The sequence below is a fragment of the Bufo gargarizans genome, chromosome 4 (assembly GCF_014858855.1).
Source record: "Bufo gargarizans isolate SCDJY-AF-19 chromosome 4, ASM1485885v1, whole genome shotgun sequence".
Taxonomy (NCBI): Eukaryota; Metazoa; Chordata; class Amphibia; order Anura; family Bufonidae; genus Bufo; species Bufo gargarizans.
In genome coordinates, this window is record NC_058083.1 from 513164556 (window position 1) to 513184419 (window position 19864).

Genomic DNA, 19864 nt, shown 5'->3' on the forward strand with positions numbered 1-19864 from the left:
ACATGTAGTTCTGCATTATACAATAATACACAGGTTTATAAAAATATGCAGATTTATTGGATACAAGGTTATAAACATATATAAGTAAATAAACACAATGAAACATGCAAATGAATATATATAGCATTGATATAAAGTATTACAAGCTTAACAATACATGTGAGTGGAAATAACTTGTCACATTATAACCAAGCTATTATTAGGTTAGGATATCAAATAGGAACATAATTTATATATTACCTCTGTTCAGAGAAAGCCTCATGATATCAGGACAGGCATGTCTAATCCTAGACATCAATATGGAATGCTAAATACATTCCACCCCCCTCTAACCAACTACACATCACATGACTTCCATAATGGGCAAAATCAATCAAGGATATGACTTAGAAGAGATAACTGTATCCTTCCGCCCCATCCTGGACTATTTTCAAACATATAACTTTGATAAGACTATTAAGACAAATAACAGGGATATAGGATCTTTGCTAGACCATATCTTAAATGGGAAGGACTCGAAATAAGTCTTTCCTGTGGGAATCCATCACTTAGCTTGGCGAAGAATGTTCTATCAATATATATATATATAAGCAATTATTTAATGCTCTGCGAGATTATGAGTCTTGATTCTTCTGCAGGTAGAATAAAGTCTCACAATATCCTAAAACTACATCTCAATATGGAGATGATCAATTAATTAATGTATTTATTTATTCGCCAATCTAGATGGTATAATTTCACCCACACTATCAAATTAGTCTTAATAAAATGAAATATCATTTTCTGTATCTCTTACCAAGTCCTAGTAGAAATCTCACTTCTGCTCCTAGGAAAGCTGGGTGGTCCATCATAGCACATCTCACCATGGCTTTCATCTTGATAGACCCCTCTAGAGAGCTTAACTTCTCTTTCCTCTTTCTCTTGTGTGTGTCTCTGTTTCTGTCCTTTTTCTCCCCCCTGTGTATGGTTTATGAACACAAACTTATCAGTTAGACACACCTTCCTAGTTTGGAAGTTTCCAATCATAATCGGATGGGCGTGACTATTGATAAGAAATGACATCATAACCTTACCCAGAATGCACTTTTGCTACTGTTGTAATGTCACCTACTCATACCTAGGTGGCACTGCTGTGTAAGCTATTTGCATCATAGTATAAAGGGTTAACTTCTGTAAGTCTGAATAAAGGTATAATATACAATTGACCTTAAAAGCTTTAATTCAAGGCTATAGGGATTAGATTTGACACTTGTAGCAATTAGAGACAGACCTCTAGGCGTCTTCTCTGAATGTTTTTCACATTGTTTATTTGTACATCGTAAATAACTTCACTGGCTTTGTTTTCTCAGAGATATCAGTACCTCCTCTCATACCAAAGAGGTGAATAATTGTTACAAAACACACATCTTCACAGACACTCTTTTAGAAACAAAGATTCTCCTAATGAGAAATATATATAATATACTGGATACATGTTGTCTTCATAACATATAACAGTATAATATATATTATATGTCCTACTGATTGTCTTATGCTAAGGACTAAGGCTCATTAAATGAATACATGAATATTATATATTTTGCTTCATTAATAAATGCCTAATTGTATAGGTAATTATCACCAGCTGCATAGAGCTTATCTTTACCCCCCTGTCATAAATTTTAAAGTAGATAAGAATGCCTCTTCTCAGACTGGTACATTCATGAGAAGAATAACACTAAAAAGTAGAAACCTTCGTGTGACCTTACTTTGGCCTTCTCAAGACATACAAAATTGTAACTATAGTCGAGCATGGCTCTTAAAGGTAATGAACCTCCATCTTGACTAAAAATGAATTGGATATCAATGTATTTACCTATGAAAAGGCACGACAAGACTGGGCGACGACTATGTGATTCTGCGCCCAGCCTCCTTTATTTGTATTAAACGTTAAAGAGGACCTTTCATGGGTCCATACTTTATTAACTAAGTAGCAGGACATGTAGGGCATACATGGGGGATGTCCCTGCACTTACTATTATTTCTGGGCGCAGCTCTGTTGCGCCGCTGTGGCCCACGTTACATTCTCCAGCGCTGTATGCTAAGTAACAGCATCGGAACACCAGGGAGGAGACATCAGCTTCTCTCCCTGGGCGTTCCTTCTTCCTGGTGTCACAGCCAGGGAGAAAAAAAAGCTCACTTTCTCCCTGGCTGTGACGTTCTGCGCTGCGATTGGACAGCGTTACAGCCAGGGGCGCAGTGTGCCCTCCCCTCCTCCGCCCGTCTCTCTCATTTGTGGCAGCGGTGGCACAGGGGGAGGGAGGGAGAGAGTGACTCCTTCTCCCCTGCGCTGCTAAGGGAACATGGCGCGCACTGATAGCAGCGCGCTCATGTTCTGTGATACTAGGCTGTGCAGTAGCGCATTCTAGTATGGAAAAATGTCAAATCTCGGTATCGAGGTCGATACCGAACATAAGTATTGAATGGGTATTGAAAATTTGATGCCCGAAACAACCCTAGTACCTACCCACCAGACCACTATATGGTCGACAAGCCTCTGAGCAATAGAGAGGAACAGTTATCCCTAGAAGCAGAGCTAACCAATTTCATTCAAAAGGAGGTCCTGCTCCCAGTTCCCGAAAACCAGTAACTGTAGGGGCATCTTTCAGACTTATTATACATCTGAGGGGTCTGAAGAAGTGCCTGTCTTAAGAGAACATCAAATCAACGTTAAATCTGCTTCCTCAACATTGTTACATGGCGACAATAGATTTGCAAGACGGATACTATCATGTACCCATTTTCAGAGACCGTCAAAAATTTCTTAGGGCAGCAGTATTTATGAGAGGCCGCCTCTGTCCCTTTCAATTTCAGGCGCTCCCCGTTGGCCTGTCATCAGCTCCCAGAATTTTCACAAAGGTAATAGCAAAGATAACCAGTCATCTCATCTCCATCTGCAAGGCATTCTTATTATCCCATACTTAGATGACTTTCTGATAGCGGCAGAATCAGAGAATCAGCTTGTAGTACATCTAGATCTCGTTCAAAGAACCTTCTCAGGCCTGGGGTGGATTATAAATCTCAAGAAATCCAACCTGGTTCCAGCGCAGCAAAAAGTCTTTTTGGGAGTTTTTCTCGACTCTCGTTTGCTAATGTCCTTCCTCCCAGAAGAGAAGCAGTTATCCCTTCAACTATAAAGGTAAATCAGTTTTGCGGTCTAAAAACCTCTACTATCAGGAATGTCATGACAGTCTTGGGAATTTTGACATCCTCAATTCCTGCAGTAAGATGGGCACAAAGCCACACCAGGATTCTGCAGGCCTTTCTTCTAGCAGCTTGGGGTGGCAACAGAAGCTCTCTGGACAAAAAGATTTCCATTCTAGCGTATGTAAAGCACTCCCGGGCTTTCTTCAAACGGGTGTCTTCTGGCGTCAAAAGAATGTACTAGTGGTGACTACAGATGCCAGCAGTCGAGGCTGGGGAGACCATGCGGGAGACTTAGTAGTCCAAGGAATCTGGGACGATTCCATAGCAATCCCCACATCAAATCTAAGAGAACTTAGGGCAGTTCACGAAGTTCTTCTAGACTTACACTCAAAGACCTCTCTCGATCATATCAAAATCCTATCAGACAATACGACAGTTGCTTATTTAAACAGGCAAGGGGGTACCCGAAGCAAATCTCTGGCAGCAACATCAAGAAGAATTTTTCTTTTTGCGGAAAAACACCTATCCTCCCTAACGGCTGTGCATCTCAAAGGAGACAGCAATGGGATGGCCGACTTCCCCAGCCGTCAGACTCTGAGAGCGAGAATGGACTCTATATGCCAGCGTTTTTCTTCAGATTACCAAGTAGCGGGTTCCAGTCCTGGATTTATTCGCAGATCGGATGAACAGGAGGGTCCAAAGATTCTGTTGCCTGGCTCCCCTGGGGGTGTCCAGAGATAGTGGACGCCCTATCCCGTCCTTGGCCAAGGGGTCTGTTGTATGCATTCCCCCCATTCAACCTGATTCCGAGAACCCTGATGAAAGTGGCGGAAGAGGGCGCACAAGTCATTACGATCGCTGCCTGTTGGCCCAAGAGGGTCTGGTTTCCCCTCTTAGGCCCCTTGCAGTCGAGCGTGTCTGGATGCGTTGCATCTGCGTTCAATGAAAACTGAGCAGGTTCGCAGGCAAAGTCATTCAGTTTTGCCTGCGTTCGCGTTCAGTTGTTATCGCGCTGATGCAATGCATTTCGCATGCGCGTGATAAAAAACTGAATGTGATACCCAGATCCAAACCCAGACTTCTTCACTGAAGTTTGGGTTTGGTGTTCTATAGATTTTAGTATTTTCCATTATAACATGGTTATAATGGAAAATAATAGCATTCTTTAAAGGGTTTCTACCACCACATTTTGACCTAATTAGCGATCTGCTAGTGTCTGCTGTACCTAACCATGCTATTGTAATACTTTTCTCTGCAGCAGTTACCCTAAAAAACTAACTTTTATTGCTATGCAAATGAGCCTCTACAGTTGTGGCCAAAAGTTTTGAGAATGACACAAATATTAGTTTTCACAAAGTTTGCTGCTAAACTGCTTTTAGATCTTTGTTTCAGTTGTTTCTGTGATGTAGTGAAATATAATTACACGCACTTCATACGTTTCAAAGGCTTTTATCGACAATTACATGACATTTATGCAAAGAGTCAGTATTTGCAGTGTTGGCCCTTCTTATTCAGAACCTCTGCAATTCGACTGGACATGCTCTCAATCAACTTATGGGCCAATTCCTGACTGATAGCAACCCATTCTTTCATAATCACTTCTTGGAGTTTGTCAGAATTAGTGGGTTTTTGTTTGTCCACCCGCCTCTTGAGGACTGACCACAAGTTCTCAATGGGATTAAGATCTGGGGAGTTTCCAGGCCATGGACCCAAAATGTCAACGTTTTGGTCCCCGAGCCACTTAGTTATCACTTTTGCCTTATGGCACGGTGCTCCATCGTGCTGGAAAATGCATTGTTCTTCACCAAACTGTTGTTGGATTGTTGGAAGAAGTTGCTGTTGGAGGGTGTTTTAGTACCATTCTTTATTCATGGCTGTGTTTTGGGGCAAAACTGTGAATGAGCCCACTCCCTTGGATGACAAGCAACCCCACACATGAATGGTTTCAGGATGCTTTACTGTTGGCATGACACAGGACTGATGGTAGAGCTCACCTTTTCTTCTCTGGACAAGCCTTTTTCCTGATACCCCAAACAATCGGAAAGAGGCTTCATCGGAGAATATGACTTTGCCCCAGTCCTCAGCAGTCCATTCACCAAACCTTCTGCAGAAGATCAATCTGTCCCTGATGTTTTTTTTGGAGAGAAGTGGCTTCTTTGCTGCCCTTTTTGACACCAGGCCATCTTCTAAAAGTCTTCGCCTCACTGTGCATGCAGATGCGCTCACACCTGCCTGCTGCCATTCCTGAGCAAGCTCTGCACTGGTGGTACTCCGATCCCGCAGCTGAATCCTCTTTAGGAGACGATCCTGGCGCTTGCTGGACTTTCTTGGACGCCCTGAAGCCTTCTTAACAAGAATTGAACCTCTTTCCTTGAAGTTCTTAATGATCCTATAAATTGTTGATTGAGGTGCAATCTTAGTAGCCACAATATCCTTGCCTGTGAAGCCATTTTTATGCAACGCAGAGATGGCTGCACGTGTTTCTTTGCAGGTCACCATGGTTAACAATGGAAGAACAATGATTTCAAGCATCACCCTCCTTTTAACATGTCAAGTCTGTCATTTTAACCCAATCAGCCTGACATAATGATCTCCAGCCTTGTGCTCGTCAACATTCTCACCTATTGCAGAGGTCCTGATCGCTAGTGTCAGACAGCTAATTAGGTCAAAATGTGGTGTTAGAAACCCTTTAATACAGAATGCTAAGTATAATGTCCATAGAGGGTTAAAAAAATTATTTAAAAATTACTCACCTCATCCACTTGATTGCGCAGCCGTTATCTTCTTTCTTCTTCTTGCAGGACCTTCAAAAGGACCTGCGCTGACATCATTGCGCTCACCACGTGTGAGCGCAATGACGTCAGCGCAGGTCCTTTTGCAGGTCCTGCAAGAAGAAGAAAGAAGATAACGGCTGCGCAATCAAGTGGATGAGGTGAGTAATTTTTTAACCCTCTATGGACATTATACTTAGCATTCTGTATTAAAGAATGCTATTATTTTCCATTTATAACCGTGTTATAATGGAAAATAATAAAGTAAATGGATTTTAATGGGGTCCTGGGGCTCATCCCTATTTATTACCATCATCTTCATAGCAACCATCCGTGCAAATCGCATTGCAATTGCACGTGCTTACGGATCTAATGCGATTTTCATGCAGCCCCATTCACTTCTATGGGGCCTGCGTTGCGTTAAAAACATCGCTCATGTACACAGCCCCATTGAAATGAATGGGTCCAGATTCCGTGCGGGCGCAATGTTTTCACATCACGCATTGCACCCGCGCGGAAACATCGCTCGCGTGAAAAGGGTCTTACTCAGCTTATCTGCAGGAATTTCTTGGATTCTTCTACTTCAGCAGGGGCCAGTACTCCATCCGGGGGTCTCTCAACTAAAGTTGACGGCCTGGAGATTGAACGCCCAAATTTGAGGAAGAAAGGGCTTTCTGACCCTGTAATCTCCACCTTACTGAAAAGCAGAAAAATTATAACTTCAAAAATCTGTCAGAACGTGGAAAGCTTTCCTTTTGTTTTCCAGTTACAAGAGCCAACAAAGTTCCTTAGTCAATATACCTGTCATTCTGGACTTCCTCCAGGCAGGTTTGAACAAAGGTCTTAAGTCGTCCACTCTTAGGCATCTTTCATATGAACGATACCGATTAGGTCCGGATGCGTTCAGGATGGTGTGAGGATTCGTTCTGGTAGACCGGGTAAGCGGACGCAGAACAGAGGCAAAAGAAACAGTTTGTTAAACAAAACTTCAGTGTTTAGTCACAGATGAGAAAAAAACTAAGCAACATTGACAGTCTTAGGCCTCTTTCACACTTGCATTGTCCGGATGCGTTGTGTACTCCATTTGCCGGAATTACACGCCGGATCCGTAACACCGCAAGTGAACTGAAAGCATTTGAAGACGGATCCGTCTTCAAAATGCGTTTAGTGTTACTATGGCAGCCAGGACGCTATTAAAGTCCTGGTTGCCATAGTAGGAGCGGGGGAGCAGTATACTTACCGTCCGTGCGGCTCCCGGGGCGCTCCAGAATGACGTCAGAGCGCCCCATGCGCATGGATGACGTGCCATGCGATCACGTCATCCATGCGCGTGGGGCGCCCTGACGTCACTCTGGAGCGCCTCGGGAGCCGCACGGACGGTAAGTATACTGCTCCCCCGCTCCTACTATGGCAACCAGGACTTTAATAGCGTCCTGGCTGCCATAGTAACACTAAACGCATTTTGAAGACGGATCCACGGTTGCTACCAGAACCAAAACCCGATCACCGGGGTTAAAGTTCCGGACCCGAGCCTGTTCGGCTTGGGTATTAACACTATAGGACTCGCCCACTCACTTTTAGACTCCTCGATGACATCTAGCCGCAGCATGAGCTGCACTTCATTCGAGATGGCTTGTCGCCGAGCCCCGGGTACCCGGTATGGCTTTAACCTAACTTTTGCCTGAGGCTCAGTGATAATGTAATGCTGGATTGCGGAATTGCGTCCAGGGAGGTCCGAGAACACATCCGTGTTCCGACTAATGAACTCCCTGGTCTCCTGAACCTGTTTAGAGGAGAGGCTGTCAGCAATTTTTACTGTGGCAACCGCTTCCCTTGCCTCAGACATAAAAGCTGGAACCTCTTCCCCTAGAAAACCCGGCCGCGGGCTGTCTTCAGTACAGGTCTCCCTATCTTTCCAAGGTTTAAGTAAATTAACATGGTAAACCTGCTCCGGCTTCCGCCGCCCTGGCTGGTGTACCTTGTAATTTACCTCTCCAACTTTCTCGAGTACCTCGTAGGGCCCCTGCCACTTAGCCAGGAACTTACTGTCCACGGTTGCTACCAGAACCAAAACCCGATCACCGGGGTTAAAGTTCCGGACCCGAGCCTGTCAATTATAGATCCGACTCTGGGATCGCTGAGCGGCCTCCATATGCTCCCTCACAAGAGGCAAAACGGTCTCTATCCGCTGTTGCATCTTGATTACATACTCCAAGACACTTTTATGCGGAGTGGGTTGCTGCTCCCACCCCTCTTTGGCCACGTTCAACAGACCACAAGGATGTTTGCCATAAAGCAATTTGAAGAGCGAGAACCCAGTAGAGGCCTGGGGTACCTCTCGCACAGCGAACATGAGAGAGGGCAGAAGAAGATCCCAATCCTTCCCATCTTTAGACACCACCCACTTTAGCATGGTTTTTATAGTTTTGGTAAACCTTTCCAACAGACCGTCCATTTGCAGATTGTACACGAACCTTGGACATAAAATGAGTCCCCTGGTCAGTCAGAACCTCTTTAGGTTGCCCCACTCGGGAGAACAACTCCATTAGCTCCTTAGCTATAAGCTTCGCCGATGTATGTTGCAGTGGCACCACCTCCGGGTAAATAGTGGCGTAGTCCAGGACGACCAAGATGTGTTGGTGTCCTCTAGCGGACTTCGGTAGTGGGCCTACGAGGTCCATAGCGATTCGCTCAAACGGCACCTCGATGATCAGGAGAGGTACCAAGGCACTGCGGAAAAGGTGCTGGGGGCTTGTTGCCTGGCAGGTCGGGCAAGACTTACAGAATTCTTCCACCTCCCTAAACACACTGGGCCAGTAAAATCGTTGTAGTATCCGGTCCTGCGTCTTCTGCATTCCCAGATGACCCCCGAGAACATGCTGGTGGGCTAACTCTAACACGAGTTTGCGATAAGCCTGGGGCGCCACCAACTGTTCAATGGATTCACCTCACAGCTGGTTTACCCGGTATAACATACCCTGATGAACCACAAAACGGGGGTACACTGACTCTGCCCCTGGTTGTTGTGGTTCACCATCTACTATTAATACATTTTCCCAGGCTCGGGATAGGGTTGGGTCCCGGTGTTGAGCAGTACCAAAATTATCCCCGGAGACATTGAGGTCTGCCAGTTCAGGACCCGGCGGCAAGTCCTCCGTGTCTCCCACCATCACACTTAGCGGGGTTGTCTCCCCATCTTCCACCGAAGTGGCGGTCACTCCTACCGCTCGCCCTTCAGACTCAGGTTCCAAGGGTTCTGGTCTCCCTCCTGAGCCGAGCCACTCTTCTAGGGTTACCCCTGTCACATGGGTATCAGTCACTCTCGTAGTAGGCCACAGTGTAGGGAAGTCTCTCCCTATTATAAGTTCATAGTGTAGACTGGTGGTGACTCGTGGGTACACCTTCCGGCAACCTTAGATAGAGACACCATAGCAGTGGGGTAGTCTTTTAGGTCTTCATGAATACACATGACCACAACTTTCCGGCCAGTATACTCAGTGGTCCATACCAGGGTCACCAGACTTCCTGAGTCCAACAGAGCCCCTGCTGCAGTGTCTCCCACCGCCACCTGGCACAGGTGATTCAGAGTCTCTGGGGCACCCGCTGCACACAGCTTCCTAGCATATAACCACTGGTGGAAGCAATAGTTGTGTCCATCGTGTCCAAAGGTTCCACCTGACGTGGACAGACAGCTCGTACATGGCCAGGCTCCTGATGACACCGCCAGCAGACTATCGGAGCCGGGTCCACAGGGGGCACATCCTGGGTGGGTTCAAATTACCGGGTCTGGGGTGGAGAGTTGCGGGTTTTGACAGGGGGGTGATCACCCCATATACACTCCCTGATCACCCCCCTGTCATTGATCACCCCCATGTAAGGCTCCATTCAGACGTCCGTATGTGTTTTGCGGTTCCGATCCATGTATCCGTGGATCCGTAAAAAACATATAGACGTCTGAATGGAGCCTTTCAGAGGGGTGGTCAATGACAGAGGGGTGGTCAATGACAGAGGGGTGATCAGTGACAGGGGGGTGATCACCCCATATACACTCCCTGATCACCCCCCTGTCATTGATCACCCCCTGTAAGGCTCCATTCAGAATTTTTTTTGGCCCAAGTTAGCGGAAATATTTTTTATTTTATTTTTTCTTACAAAGTCTCATATTCCACTAACTTGTGTCAAAAAAAAAAATCTCACATGAACTCACCATATCCCTCACGGAATCCAAATGCGTAACATTTTTTAGACATTTATATTCCAGACTTCTTCTCACGCTTTAGGGCCCCTAAAAAGACAGGGCAGTATAAATACCCCACATGTGACCCCATTTCGGAAAGAAGACACCCCAAGGTATTCCGTGAGAGGCATATTGAGTCCATGAAAGATTTACATTTTTGTCCCAAGTTAGCGGAAAGGGAGACTTTGTGAGAAAAAAAAAAAAATTTCCGCTAACTTGTGCCCAAAAAAAATAATTCTATGAGCTCGCCATGCCCCTCATTGAATACCTTGGGGTGTCTTCTTTCCAAAATGGGGTCACATGTGGGGTATTTATACTGCCCTGGCATTTTAGGGGCCCGAAACCGTGAGAAGAAGTCTGGGATCCAAACGTCTAAAAATGCCCCCCTAAAAGGAATTTGGGCCCCTTTGCGCATCTAGGCTGCAAAAAAGTGTCACACATCTGGTATCGCCGTACTCAGGAGAAGTTGGGCAATGTGTTTTGGGGTGTCATTTTACATATACCCATGCTGGGTGAGAGAAATATCTCTGCAAAAGACAACTTTTCCCATTTTTTTATACAAAGTTGGCATTTGACCAAGATATTTCTCTCACCCAGCATGGGTATATGTAAAATGACACCCCAAAACACATTGCCCAACTTCTCCTGAGTACGGCGATACCAGATGTGTGACACTTTTTTGCAGCCTAGGTGGGCAAAGGGGCACACATTCCAAAGAGCACCTTTAGGATTTCACCGGCCATTTTTTACACATTTTGATTTCAAACTACTTCGCACACATTAGGGCCCCTAAATTGCCAGGGCAGTATAACTACCCCACAAGTGACCCCATTTTGGAAAGAAGACACCCCAAGGTATTCCGTGAGGGGCATGGCGAGTTCCTAGAATTTTTTATTTTTTGTCACAAGTTAGCGGAAAATTATGATTTTTTTTTTTTTTTTTTTTCTTACAAAGTCTCAGATTCCACTAACTTGTGACAAAAAATAAAAAATTCCAGGAACTCGCCATGCCCCTCACGGAATACCTTGGGGTGTCTTCTTTCCAAAATGGGGTCACTTGTGGGGTAGTTATACTGCCCTGGCAATTTAGGGGCCCTAATGTGTGCGAAGTAGTTTGAAATCAAAATCTGTAAAAAATGGCCGGTGAAATCCTAAAGGTGCTCTTTGGAATGTGTGCCCCTTTGCCCACCTAGGCTGCAAAAAAGTGTCACACATCTGGTATCGCCGTACTCAGGAGAAGTTGGGCAATGTGTTTTGGGGTGTCATTTTACATATACCCATGCTGGGTGAGAGAAATATCTCTGCAAAAGACAACTTTTCCCATTTTTTTATACAAAGTTGGCATTTGACCAAGATATTTCTCTCACCCAGCATGGGTATATGTAAAATGACACCCCAAAACACATTCCCGAACTTCTCCCGAGTACGGCGATACCAGATGTGTGTCACTTTTTTGCCGCCTAGGTGGGCAAAGGGGCACACATTCCAAAGAGCACCTTTCGGATTTCACAGGCCATTTTTTACACATTTTGATTTCAAACTACTAACCACACATTAGGGCCCCTAGAATGCCAGGGCAGTATAACTACCCCACAAGTGACCCCATTTTGGAAAGAAGACACCCCAAGGTATTTCGTGATGGGCATAGTGAGTTCATGGAAGTTTTTATTTTTTGTCACAAGTTAGTGGAATATGAGACTTTGTAAGAAAAAAAGAAAAAAATAAATAAATCATCATTTTCCACTAACTTGTGACAAAAAATAAAAAGTTCTATGAACTCACTATGCCCATCAGCGAATACCTTAGGGTGTCTACTTTCCGAAATGGGGTCATTTGTGGGGGGTTTCTACTGTCTGGGCATTGTAGAACCTCAGGAAACATGACAGGTGCTCAGAAAGTCAGAGCTGCTTCAAAAAGCGGAAATTCACATTTTTGTACCATAGTTTGTAAACGCTATAACTTTTACCCAAACCATTTTTTTTTTTACCCAAACATTTTTTTTTTTATCAAAGACATGTAGAACAATAAATTTAGCGAAAAATTTATATATGGATGTCGTTTTTTTTGCAAAATTTTACAACTGAAAGTGAAAAATGTCATTTTTTTGCAAAAAAATCGTTAAATTTCGATTAATAATAAAAAAAGTAAAAATGTCAGCAGCAATGAAATACCACCAAATGAAAGCTCTATTAGTGAGAAGAAAAGGAGGTAAAATTAATTTGAGTGGTAGGTTGTATGACCGAGCAATAAACCGCTAAAGTTGTGGAGTGCCGATTTGTAAAAAAGGGCCTGGTCACTAGGGGGGGTATAAACCTGTGGTCCTTAAGTGGTTAACAACCATCAGTGACAAACGCAATGCATCCGCACCTGCTTGCGGATGCAATGCGTTTTTCACTGAAGCCCTATTCACTTCTATGGGGTCAGGGCTGCGTGAAAAACTCTGAATATAGAACATGCTGTGTTTTTCACGCAACGCAGAACTGATGCGTGAAAAAAAACGCTCATGTACATCGACCCATTGAAATGAATGGGTCAGGATTCAGTGTGGGTGCTATGCTTTCACGTCACGCATTGCACCCGCATGGAAAACTCTCTTGTGTGAAAGGGGCCTTAAAGTACAAGTCTCGGCCTTAGCAGCTTTCCTAGACACAAGCTTGTCAGACCATCCTCTGAGGCTGAGATCACACGGGCGAGATTTCCGCGCGGGTGCAATGCGGTAGGTGAACGCATTGCACCCGCACTGAATCCGGCACCATTCATTTCAATGGGGCTGTGTACATGAGCGTTTTTTTTCAGAATAATCTTAAAGCATTGTCCATCCTTTCTCCTAAAGGTTGCATCCAGATTTCATAAATCACAGCAAAAGGTGCACCACAATGATATGCAACTGACAATACTGGCTAATCCCTCAAGATGATGTTAAAGGGGTTGTCCGGGTTCAGAGCTGAACCCGGACATACCGTTATTTTCACCCCGGCAGCCCCCCTGCATGCTCCGATGCGCTCCAGTGCCCTGCGGTAAATCGCGCAGGGCACAGGCTCTTTTGTTTTTAATAACACACTGCCGGGCGGTAACTTCCGCCCGGCAGTGTGTTCGGTGACGTCACCGGCTCTGAGGGGCGGGCTTTAGCTCTGCCCTAGCCGTTTTACTGGCTAGGGCAGCGCTAAATCCCGACCATCAGTGCCGGTGACGTCACCGGGGTTCCTGTCAGCCCCATGGAGAGCCCGGTATGTCACCGGAACTCTGAAAAATGCCTTTGCCCTGCGCGATTTTATCGCAGGGCAAAGGAGAGCATCGGAGCATGAACTGCTCCGATGCTCATGTCAGGGGGGCTGCTGGGGTGAAAATGGAGGGCTGTCCAGGTTCAGCTCTGAACCTGGACAACCCCTTTAAAAACTGAGACTTTAGCCACTGTATTCCAGTCAGGAACACATTGGAGCCCTTTTCACCACCGTCAAGGTATCTCAGTGTGGCATGGGTCCTACCACTAAACTACCTATGGTGTGTGAACACGGTCTGAAAGGTGCCAAGATCCAACTCACAGCCAAGCTCCCACATACCTCCATAGTGAGATCACTCATACAATGGAAGAAAGGATAAGGCTGAAGCCCCATCTATAACATGTGACACAGGCTACCAGGTGCACCAGAATGTTACCAACAATGTTACCAGTTTATAACATCAGCTTGAGGGATTAGCCAGTATTGTCATTGTGGTGCACCTTTTGCAGTGATTTATGTATTTGTATATTTTCATCCACACATTATTCCATCCTGTGTAGGATGCTCTTGTGGTACATGTGGTCCGCTGCCGTCATCCTCCATTGTATGTATTTTTTGCTGGGGATTGCCATTAGCAACACATCACATGCAGAGGAATTGCTACCCCGGTTATAAACACGCCACAGTGTTTGGGGTTTTTGAGCATTTCCTCCCATTTAGGCCACTTTATTTTAGTGATTTTTCTGGATCCAGATTTCACTGTAATCAGGAGACGATTTCTCTTTGTCATGCTCAGAGGAAACTAGATCCTCCAGAGGGTCTCGAGGCCTATTTAATGCGGGTTGTGTCGCCCTCTTGGGCAGAAAATGCTGCCATGTTGATTGAACAAATCTGTAGAGCGGCTGTGTGGGCAAACCCAATGACTTCTTTTCAACCATTATAAATTAAATGTCAAATTTAAATAGTATTGGACCGGCACTCAAACATATTTGGGTTCATGCAAAGAACCAGTATAGTATGGTAAAATAGTGCAATTTAATAAAACATAAAAGCATACATACACATAATAGTGGGATGGATGAGGTAATAGGTAAATAGACTCATATAAAGTCCATACAATGCAAGTTGTTGAGGGGAGTTAATAATGTCCCATATTTGTGCAAACACTGTCCAAGTAATGAATAGGAAAAATCTATAGGAAAAAATCGATAGCATGTGTTGCGTTCTTTGCTTGATTTGCTGGGATCCGCCCCAGCAACTAACAGACAAATATATAAGGTCTTGGACTCTTGAATATGAACAAAAAAAAACACTGAGGAAGAAATGGGGATCTATTTCGAAAACGCATCTGGGATCGATGGGATATTCATAAAGAGTCCGAAATTTGAAGCATGGCCATGCGATACTGAAAGAGACCTAGGAAATTATCATCTGAAATGAATGTAAGCAAACCAACTGGTGGTCGATTTTATTAACGGATGGCTACTGATAATAATCCATGATCACAAGATCGAAGCTTCACCACGATTTTAGCCACGATTGACAGAGTCTGTATTATACGAAAGAGAAAGAAAAAGAAACGGCTCATCTCGAGATAATTGAAGCGATCTTACGGAGATCCAATTTTATGACGTCAGTTAGGCAATTACACCTTGGCATTTGACTGAACCGACACCGATGTAAGCGCTCTTACACGTGGGACGCCACAGAGCTGCGCAAAAAAAAGGGGAAAAGGGTAAATTGCTCTTATCGGTAATTGGATTTTCCAATAGCCTCCCCAATGGCACTGGGGGCATTTCCCATCCTTAATTAGTTTTTTTTCCTTGGATTTATAATTGTATGTTTACTCTTGTATTCCAGTTGGATTAATATTATTTTGTTTTGCATCACTACCGTGTACTCTATTATTTACTCATTTAGGTAAGGGGAGGAGGCCCTTCTGTTTTTTTTTTTTTTGTTTTTTTTTATTACTGTAGGAGTGCATCAGGGGGACTTCAAATGTTACATGGCAACTTAAAATTGTCCCAGTGAAATCTTCCCTCTAAAATTCATATGTTGCTCCTTCCCTTTTGTGCCCTGCCATGTGCCCATACAGCAGTTTACGACCACATATGGGGTGTTTCTGTAAACTGAATAATCATATAATAAATATTGAAGTTTATTTTGCTGTTAACCCTAGCTGTGTTGCAGGAAAAAATCGATTAACAAAAAATCTGCAAAAATAAATAAAATTTGGAAATGACTTTCATTTTCTTTGAAACTGTTGTGGAACACCTCAAGGGTTAGCAAAGTTTGTAACACCAGTTTTGAATAATGTGAGGGGTTTAGTTTCTAAAATGGGGGAAAATATGGGAGATTTCTAATATGTAAGCACCTCAAAATCACTTTATTTAGGGATTAAAAAAGCATTTTTGGAAATTTTCTTGAAAATTTTAAAAATTAGTTCTAAATTTTTAAACTTTCTAACGTCCTAAAAAAATAAAATGACATTTACAAAATGATGCCAACATAAAGTAGACATATAGGGAATGTTGACTGATAACTATTTTACCAGTTTTGTTTGTTTTTTAAGTAGAGAAATTCAAATTTTGAAAATTTAGCATTTTTCAAAATTTTCTGTAAAATATATATATTTTTTTTATTAGTTAAAGAAGTTAAAGAAATAAATATTGACCCAATTTTGCCGCTAACATGAAGTACAATGTGTCACCAGAAAACAATCTCAGAATCGGTTAGAAAAGTAAAACTATTCTAAAGTTATTACCACATAAAGTGACACATGTCCAATTTGCTGGAAGGTGAAAACTGACCTGGGGTAGAAAGGGTTAATATATGCAAATAAGCCTCTGGGAGCAACAGGGGTGTTGCCCTTACACCTAGAGGCGCCCCTTTTTCTGCACCTGCCACGCCCATTTCACTTTTTAATTGACAGGGTCAGGTGTGATTACGTTTTCACTGCCCGGTCCTGTCAATCAAAGTGAAAAGGGCGTGGCAGGTGCAGAAAGGAGGAGCCTCTAGGTAAAAGGGCAACGCCCCCGTTACTCCTGGAGGTTCATTTGCATATAATAAAACATAATTTTCTCAGCAGTGTGGGCACATATCAACATGGGACAAGCACAGATGCCTTCAGCTGCCAAGCGCACATGTACCAGGTCAGCCGGTGTCACAGGTACCAGTCTGCTGACAGATGCCCTTTAATTCTTGTGATTCCAACTGATAGGACGAGGGCAGTCTGAGCTCTAGATCTATGAAGTGATCTACTAGATCACAGCTTTAGGCCGAATGCACATGGCCGTGGAATCCCGGCCTGGCATCCTGCTGAGAGCAGGAGTGCACGGCGTCATTGGTTGCTATGACGCCGTGCGCTTCATGCTGCCGCTGCACTACAGTAATACACTCGTATGATCTATACGAGTGTATTACTGTAGTGCAGCGGTGACATGAAGCGCACGGCGTCATAGCAACCAATGATGCCGTGCGCTCCTGCTCTCAGCAGGATGCCAGGTCGGGATACCACGGACCGCTCACGGCCGTGTGCATTCGGCCTTATACAGGTATTACCGCTGTGACCTGTAATTGTTTATAGTGGTAATATGAAGGTGAGACATGCTTTGACCTGAAACATGGAGGAACTGCCTTGATACACGTTATTATCTCTTCCAGTGTTTCCTCTTCTTATCTCCAGTAATTGTATTTTACATGGGATTTTCTATGATTTTACATCGGTTCATCTTCTTTCCATTCAGGTTCCTACAATATAGGATCCGCTCAGCGTATATCTCCTATATAAGATCATTCTCCTGATTGACCCATCAAGGATGGATAGGGATGGGGACAAGATGGCAGAGAGTATAATAAATCTCACCCTAGAGATCCTCCTCCGGCTTACTGGAGAGGTGAGGGATTCTGATGATGTCACATTACATAATTTTCTCTATCTTACTAACAGATGGACATGACTGGAGAGGTGAGGGAGTCTGGAGATGTATGGAGTGATATTTATTACTGCGTCTCTCCATAACCAGGAATACATAGTAATGAAGAAGACCTCTAGTGAGCATTGTCAGGCCCCGGTATCTGAAGGACGGGGAGGAATCCTGAGCCCAATATCCAGGCCGACACCTCCCATCCCGATACATGAGAAAGTCAACAGAGAGAGGATCCTAGAGCTCACCAACAAGATCATTGAGCTTCTCACTGGAGAGGTGACATCGCTGGGAATGCCGGGACATTATACATTAACACTATGAAGGGATCTGGGTGATGACTGTATTATTGTGTTCTCAGGTTCCTATAAGGTGTCAGGATGTCGCCGTCTATTTCTCCATGGAGGAGTCTGAGTATTTAGAAGAATACAAAGATCTGTACAAGAACGTCATGATAAAGGATCACCAGCCACCAAGTAAAAGACATGACTAAATACACACATCCTCTCACTAGTTATATGTAAGAAATTAATTGTCACTGTATGTTTTTCCTACAGTTGAAGAAGAGAAAACAACTCCCAGTCCTCTTCCTCTACAGGATGAGAGATGTCCTAGTCCTCTTCTTCTACAGGATGGTTCAGAAGAACATAAAAGCATTCCATATGATGATCAGATAGATGGAAATAAGGTCTCATGAAAAGTTCTCTATGATCTGTAGAAGTGCTGTGAAGATCTTGTGTTCAGTTTTGTTTTATAAACCAGTATTATATGTTATGTCCTTGTATAATGAGAAAGGTAGAGATGGCAGGATTATAGCTAACTATAGACCTTGCATGTCGTCTGAATATTCTCACAGTTTTATGGTCAGTAGAGACTGCTGGTTGGAATAAGGAACCAACTAGATGCATATATACAGGAGACCTGCAGATATTTTTGGGTCAGACAATGAAACTTGGCACATGTAGATCCACTGTGTCTCTTGAACACATTTGACATGGTTCTGTTCCAAAGTGTGTTATATACAGTTAGGTCCATAAATATTGGGACACCAACACAATTCTAACATTTTTGGCTCTATACACCACCACAATAGATTTGAAATGAAACTAACAAGATGTGCTTTACCTGCAGACTGTCAGCTTTAATTTGAGGGTATTTACATCCAAATCAGGTGTAGGAATTACAACAGTTTGCATATGTGCCTCCCACTTGTTAAGGAACCAAAAGTAATGGGACAATTGGCTTCTCAGCTGTTCCATGGCCAGGTGTGTGTTATTCCCTCATTATCCCAATTACAATGAGCAGATAAAAGGTCCAGAGTTCATTTCAAGTGTGATATTTGCATTTGGAATATGTTGCTGTCAACTCTCAAAATGAGATCCAAAGAGCTGTCACGATCAGTGAAGCAAGCCATCATTAGGCTGAAAAAACAAAACAAACCCATCAGAGAGATAGCAAAAACAACTGTTTGGAACAGTCTTAAAAAGAAGGAACGCACCGGTGGACCCAGAAGACCACGGAAAAAAACTGTGGTGGATGACCGAAGAATTCTTTCCCTGGTGAAAAAACAACCTTCACAACATTTGGCCAGATCAAGAACACTGTCCAGGAGGTAGGTGTATGTGTGTCAAAGTCAACAATCAAGAGAAGACTTCACCAAGAGAAGACTTCACCAGAGTAAATACAGAGGGTTCACCAAAAGATGTAAACTATTGGTGAGCCTCAAAAACAGGAAGGCCAGATTAGAGTTTGCCAAACGACATCTAAAAAAGCTTTCACAGTTCTGGAACAACATCCTATGGACAGATGAGACCGAGATCAACTTGTATCAGAGTGATGGGAAGAGAAGAGTATGGAGAAGGAAAGTACTACTCATGATCCTAAGCATACCACCTCATCAGTGAAGCATGGTGGTGGTAGTGTCATGGCGTGGGCATGTATGGCTGAGAATCAAACTGGTTCTCTTGTATTTATTGATGATGTGACTGCTGACAAAAGCAGCAGGATGAATTCTGAAGTGTTTCGGGCAATATTATCTGCTCATATTCAGCCAAATGCTTCAGAACTCATTGGACGGCGCTTCACAGTGCAGATGGTCAATGACCCAAAGCATACTGCAAAAGCAACCAAAGAGTTTTTTAAGGGAAAGAAGTGGAATGTTATGCAATGGCCAAGTCAATCACCTGACCTGAATCTGATTGAGCATGCATTTCACTTGCTGAAGGGAAAATGCCCCAAGAACAAGCAGGAACTGAAGACAGTTGCAGTAGAGGCCTGGCAGAGCATCACCAGGGATGAAACCTAACGTCTGGTGATGTCTATGCATTCTAGACTTCAGTCTGTAATTGACTGCAAAGGATTTGCAACCAAGTATTAAAAAGTAAAAGTTTCATTTATGATTATTATTCGGTCCCATTACTTTTGGTCCCTTAACAAGTAGGAGGCACATATGCAAACTGTTGCAATTCCTACACCGTTCACCTGATTTTGATGTAAATACCCTCAAATTATAGTTGACAGTCTG

The 19864-nt window shown here is 43.7% G+C and overlaps 1 protein-coding gene across 2 annotated transcripts in view; it reads left to right on the forward strand.

The window, feature by feature from the left end:
• LOC122934334 (oocyte zinc finger protein XlCOF22-like) overlaps positions 1-19864 on the forward strand; it is a 75122-nt gene that overhangs the window by 36548 nt on the left and 18710 nt on the right. For both annotated transcript variants that reach the window (XM_044289730.1, XM_044289731.1), the window contains exons 2-5: positions 17161-17310; positions 17440-17619; positions 17702-17816; positions 17898-18028. In XM_044289730.1, coding sequence (XP_044145665.1) covers positions 17233-17310; positions 17440-17619; positions 17702-17816; positions 17898-18028 — 504 coding nt within the window. In that variant the 5' untranslated portion in view covers positions 17161-17232. The remainder of the gene's footprint in view (positions 1-17160; positions 17311-17439; positions 17620-17701; positions 17817-17897; positions 18029-19864) is intronic.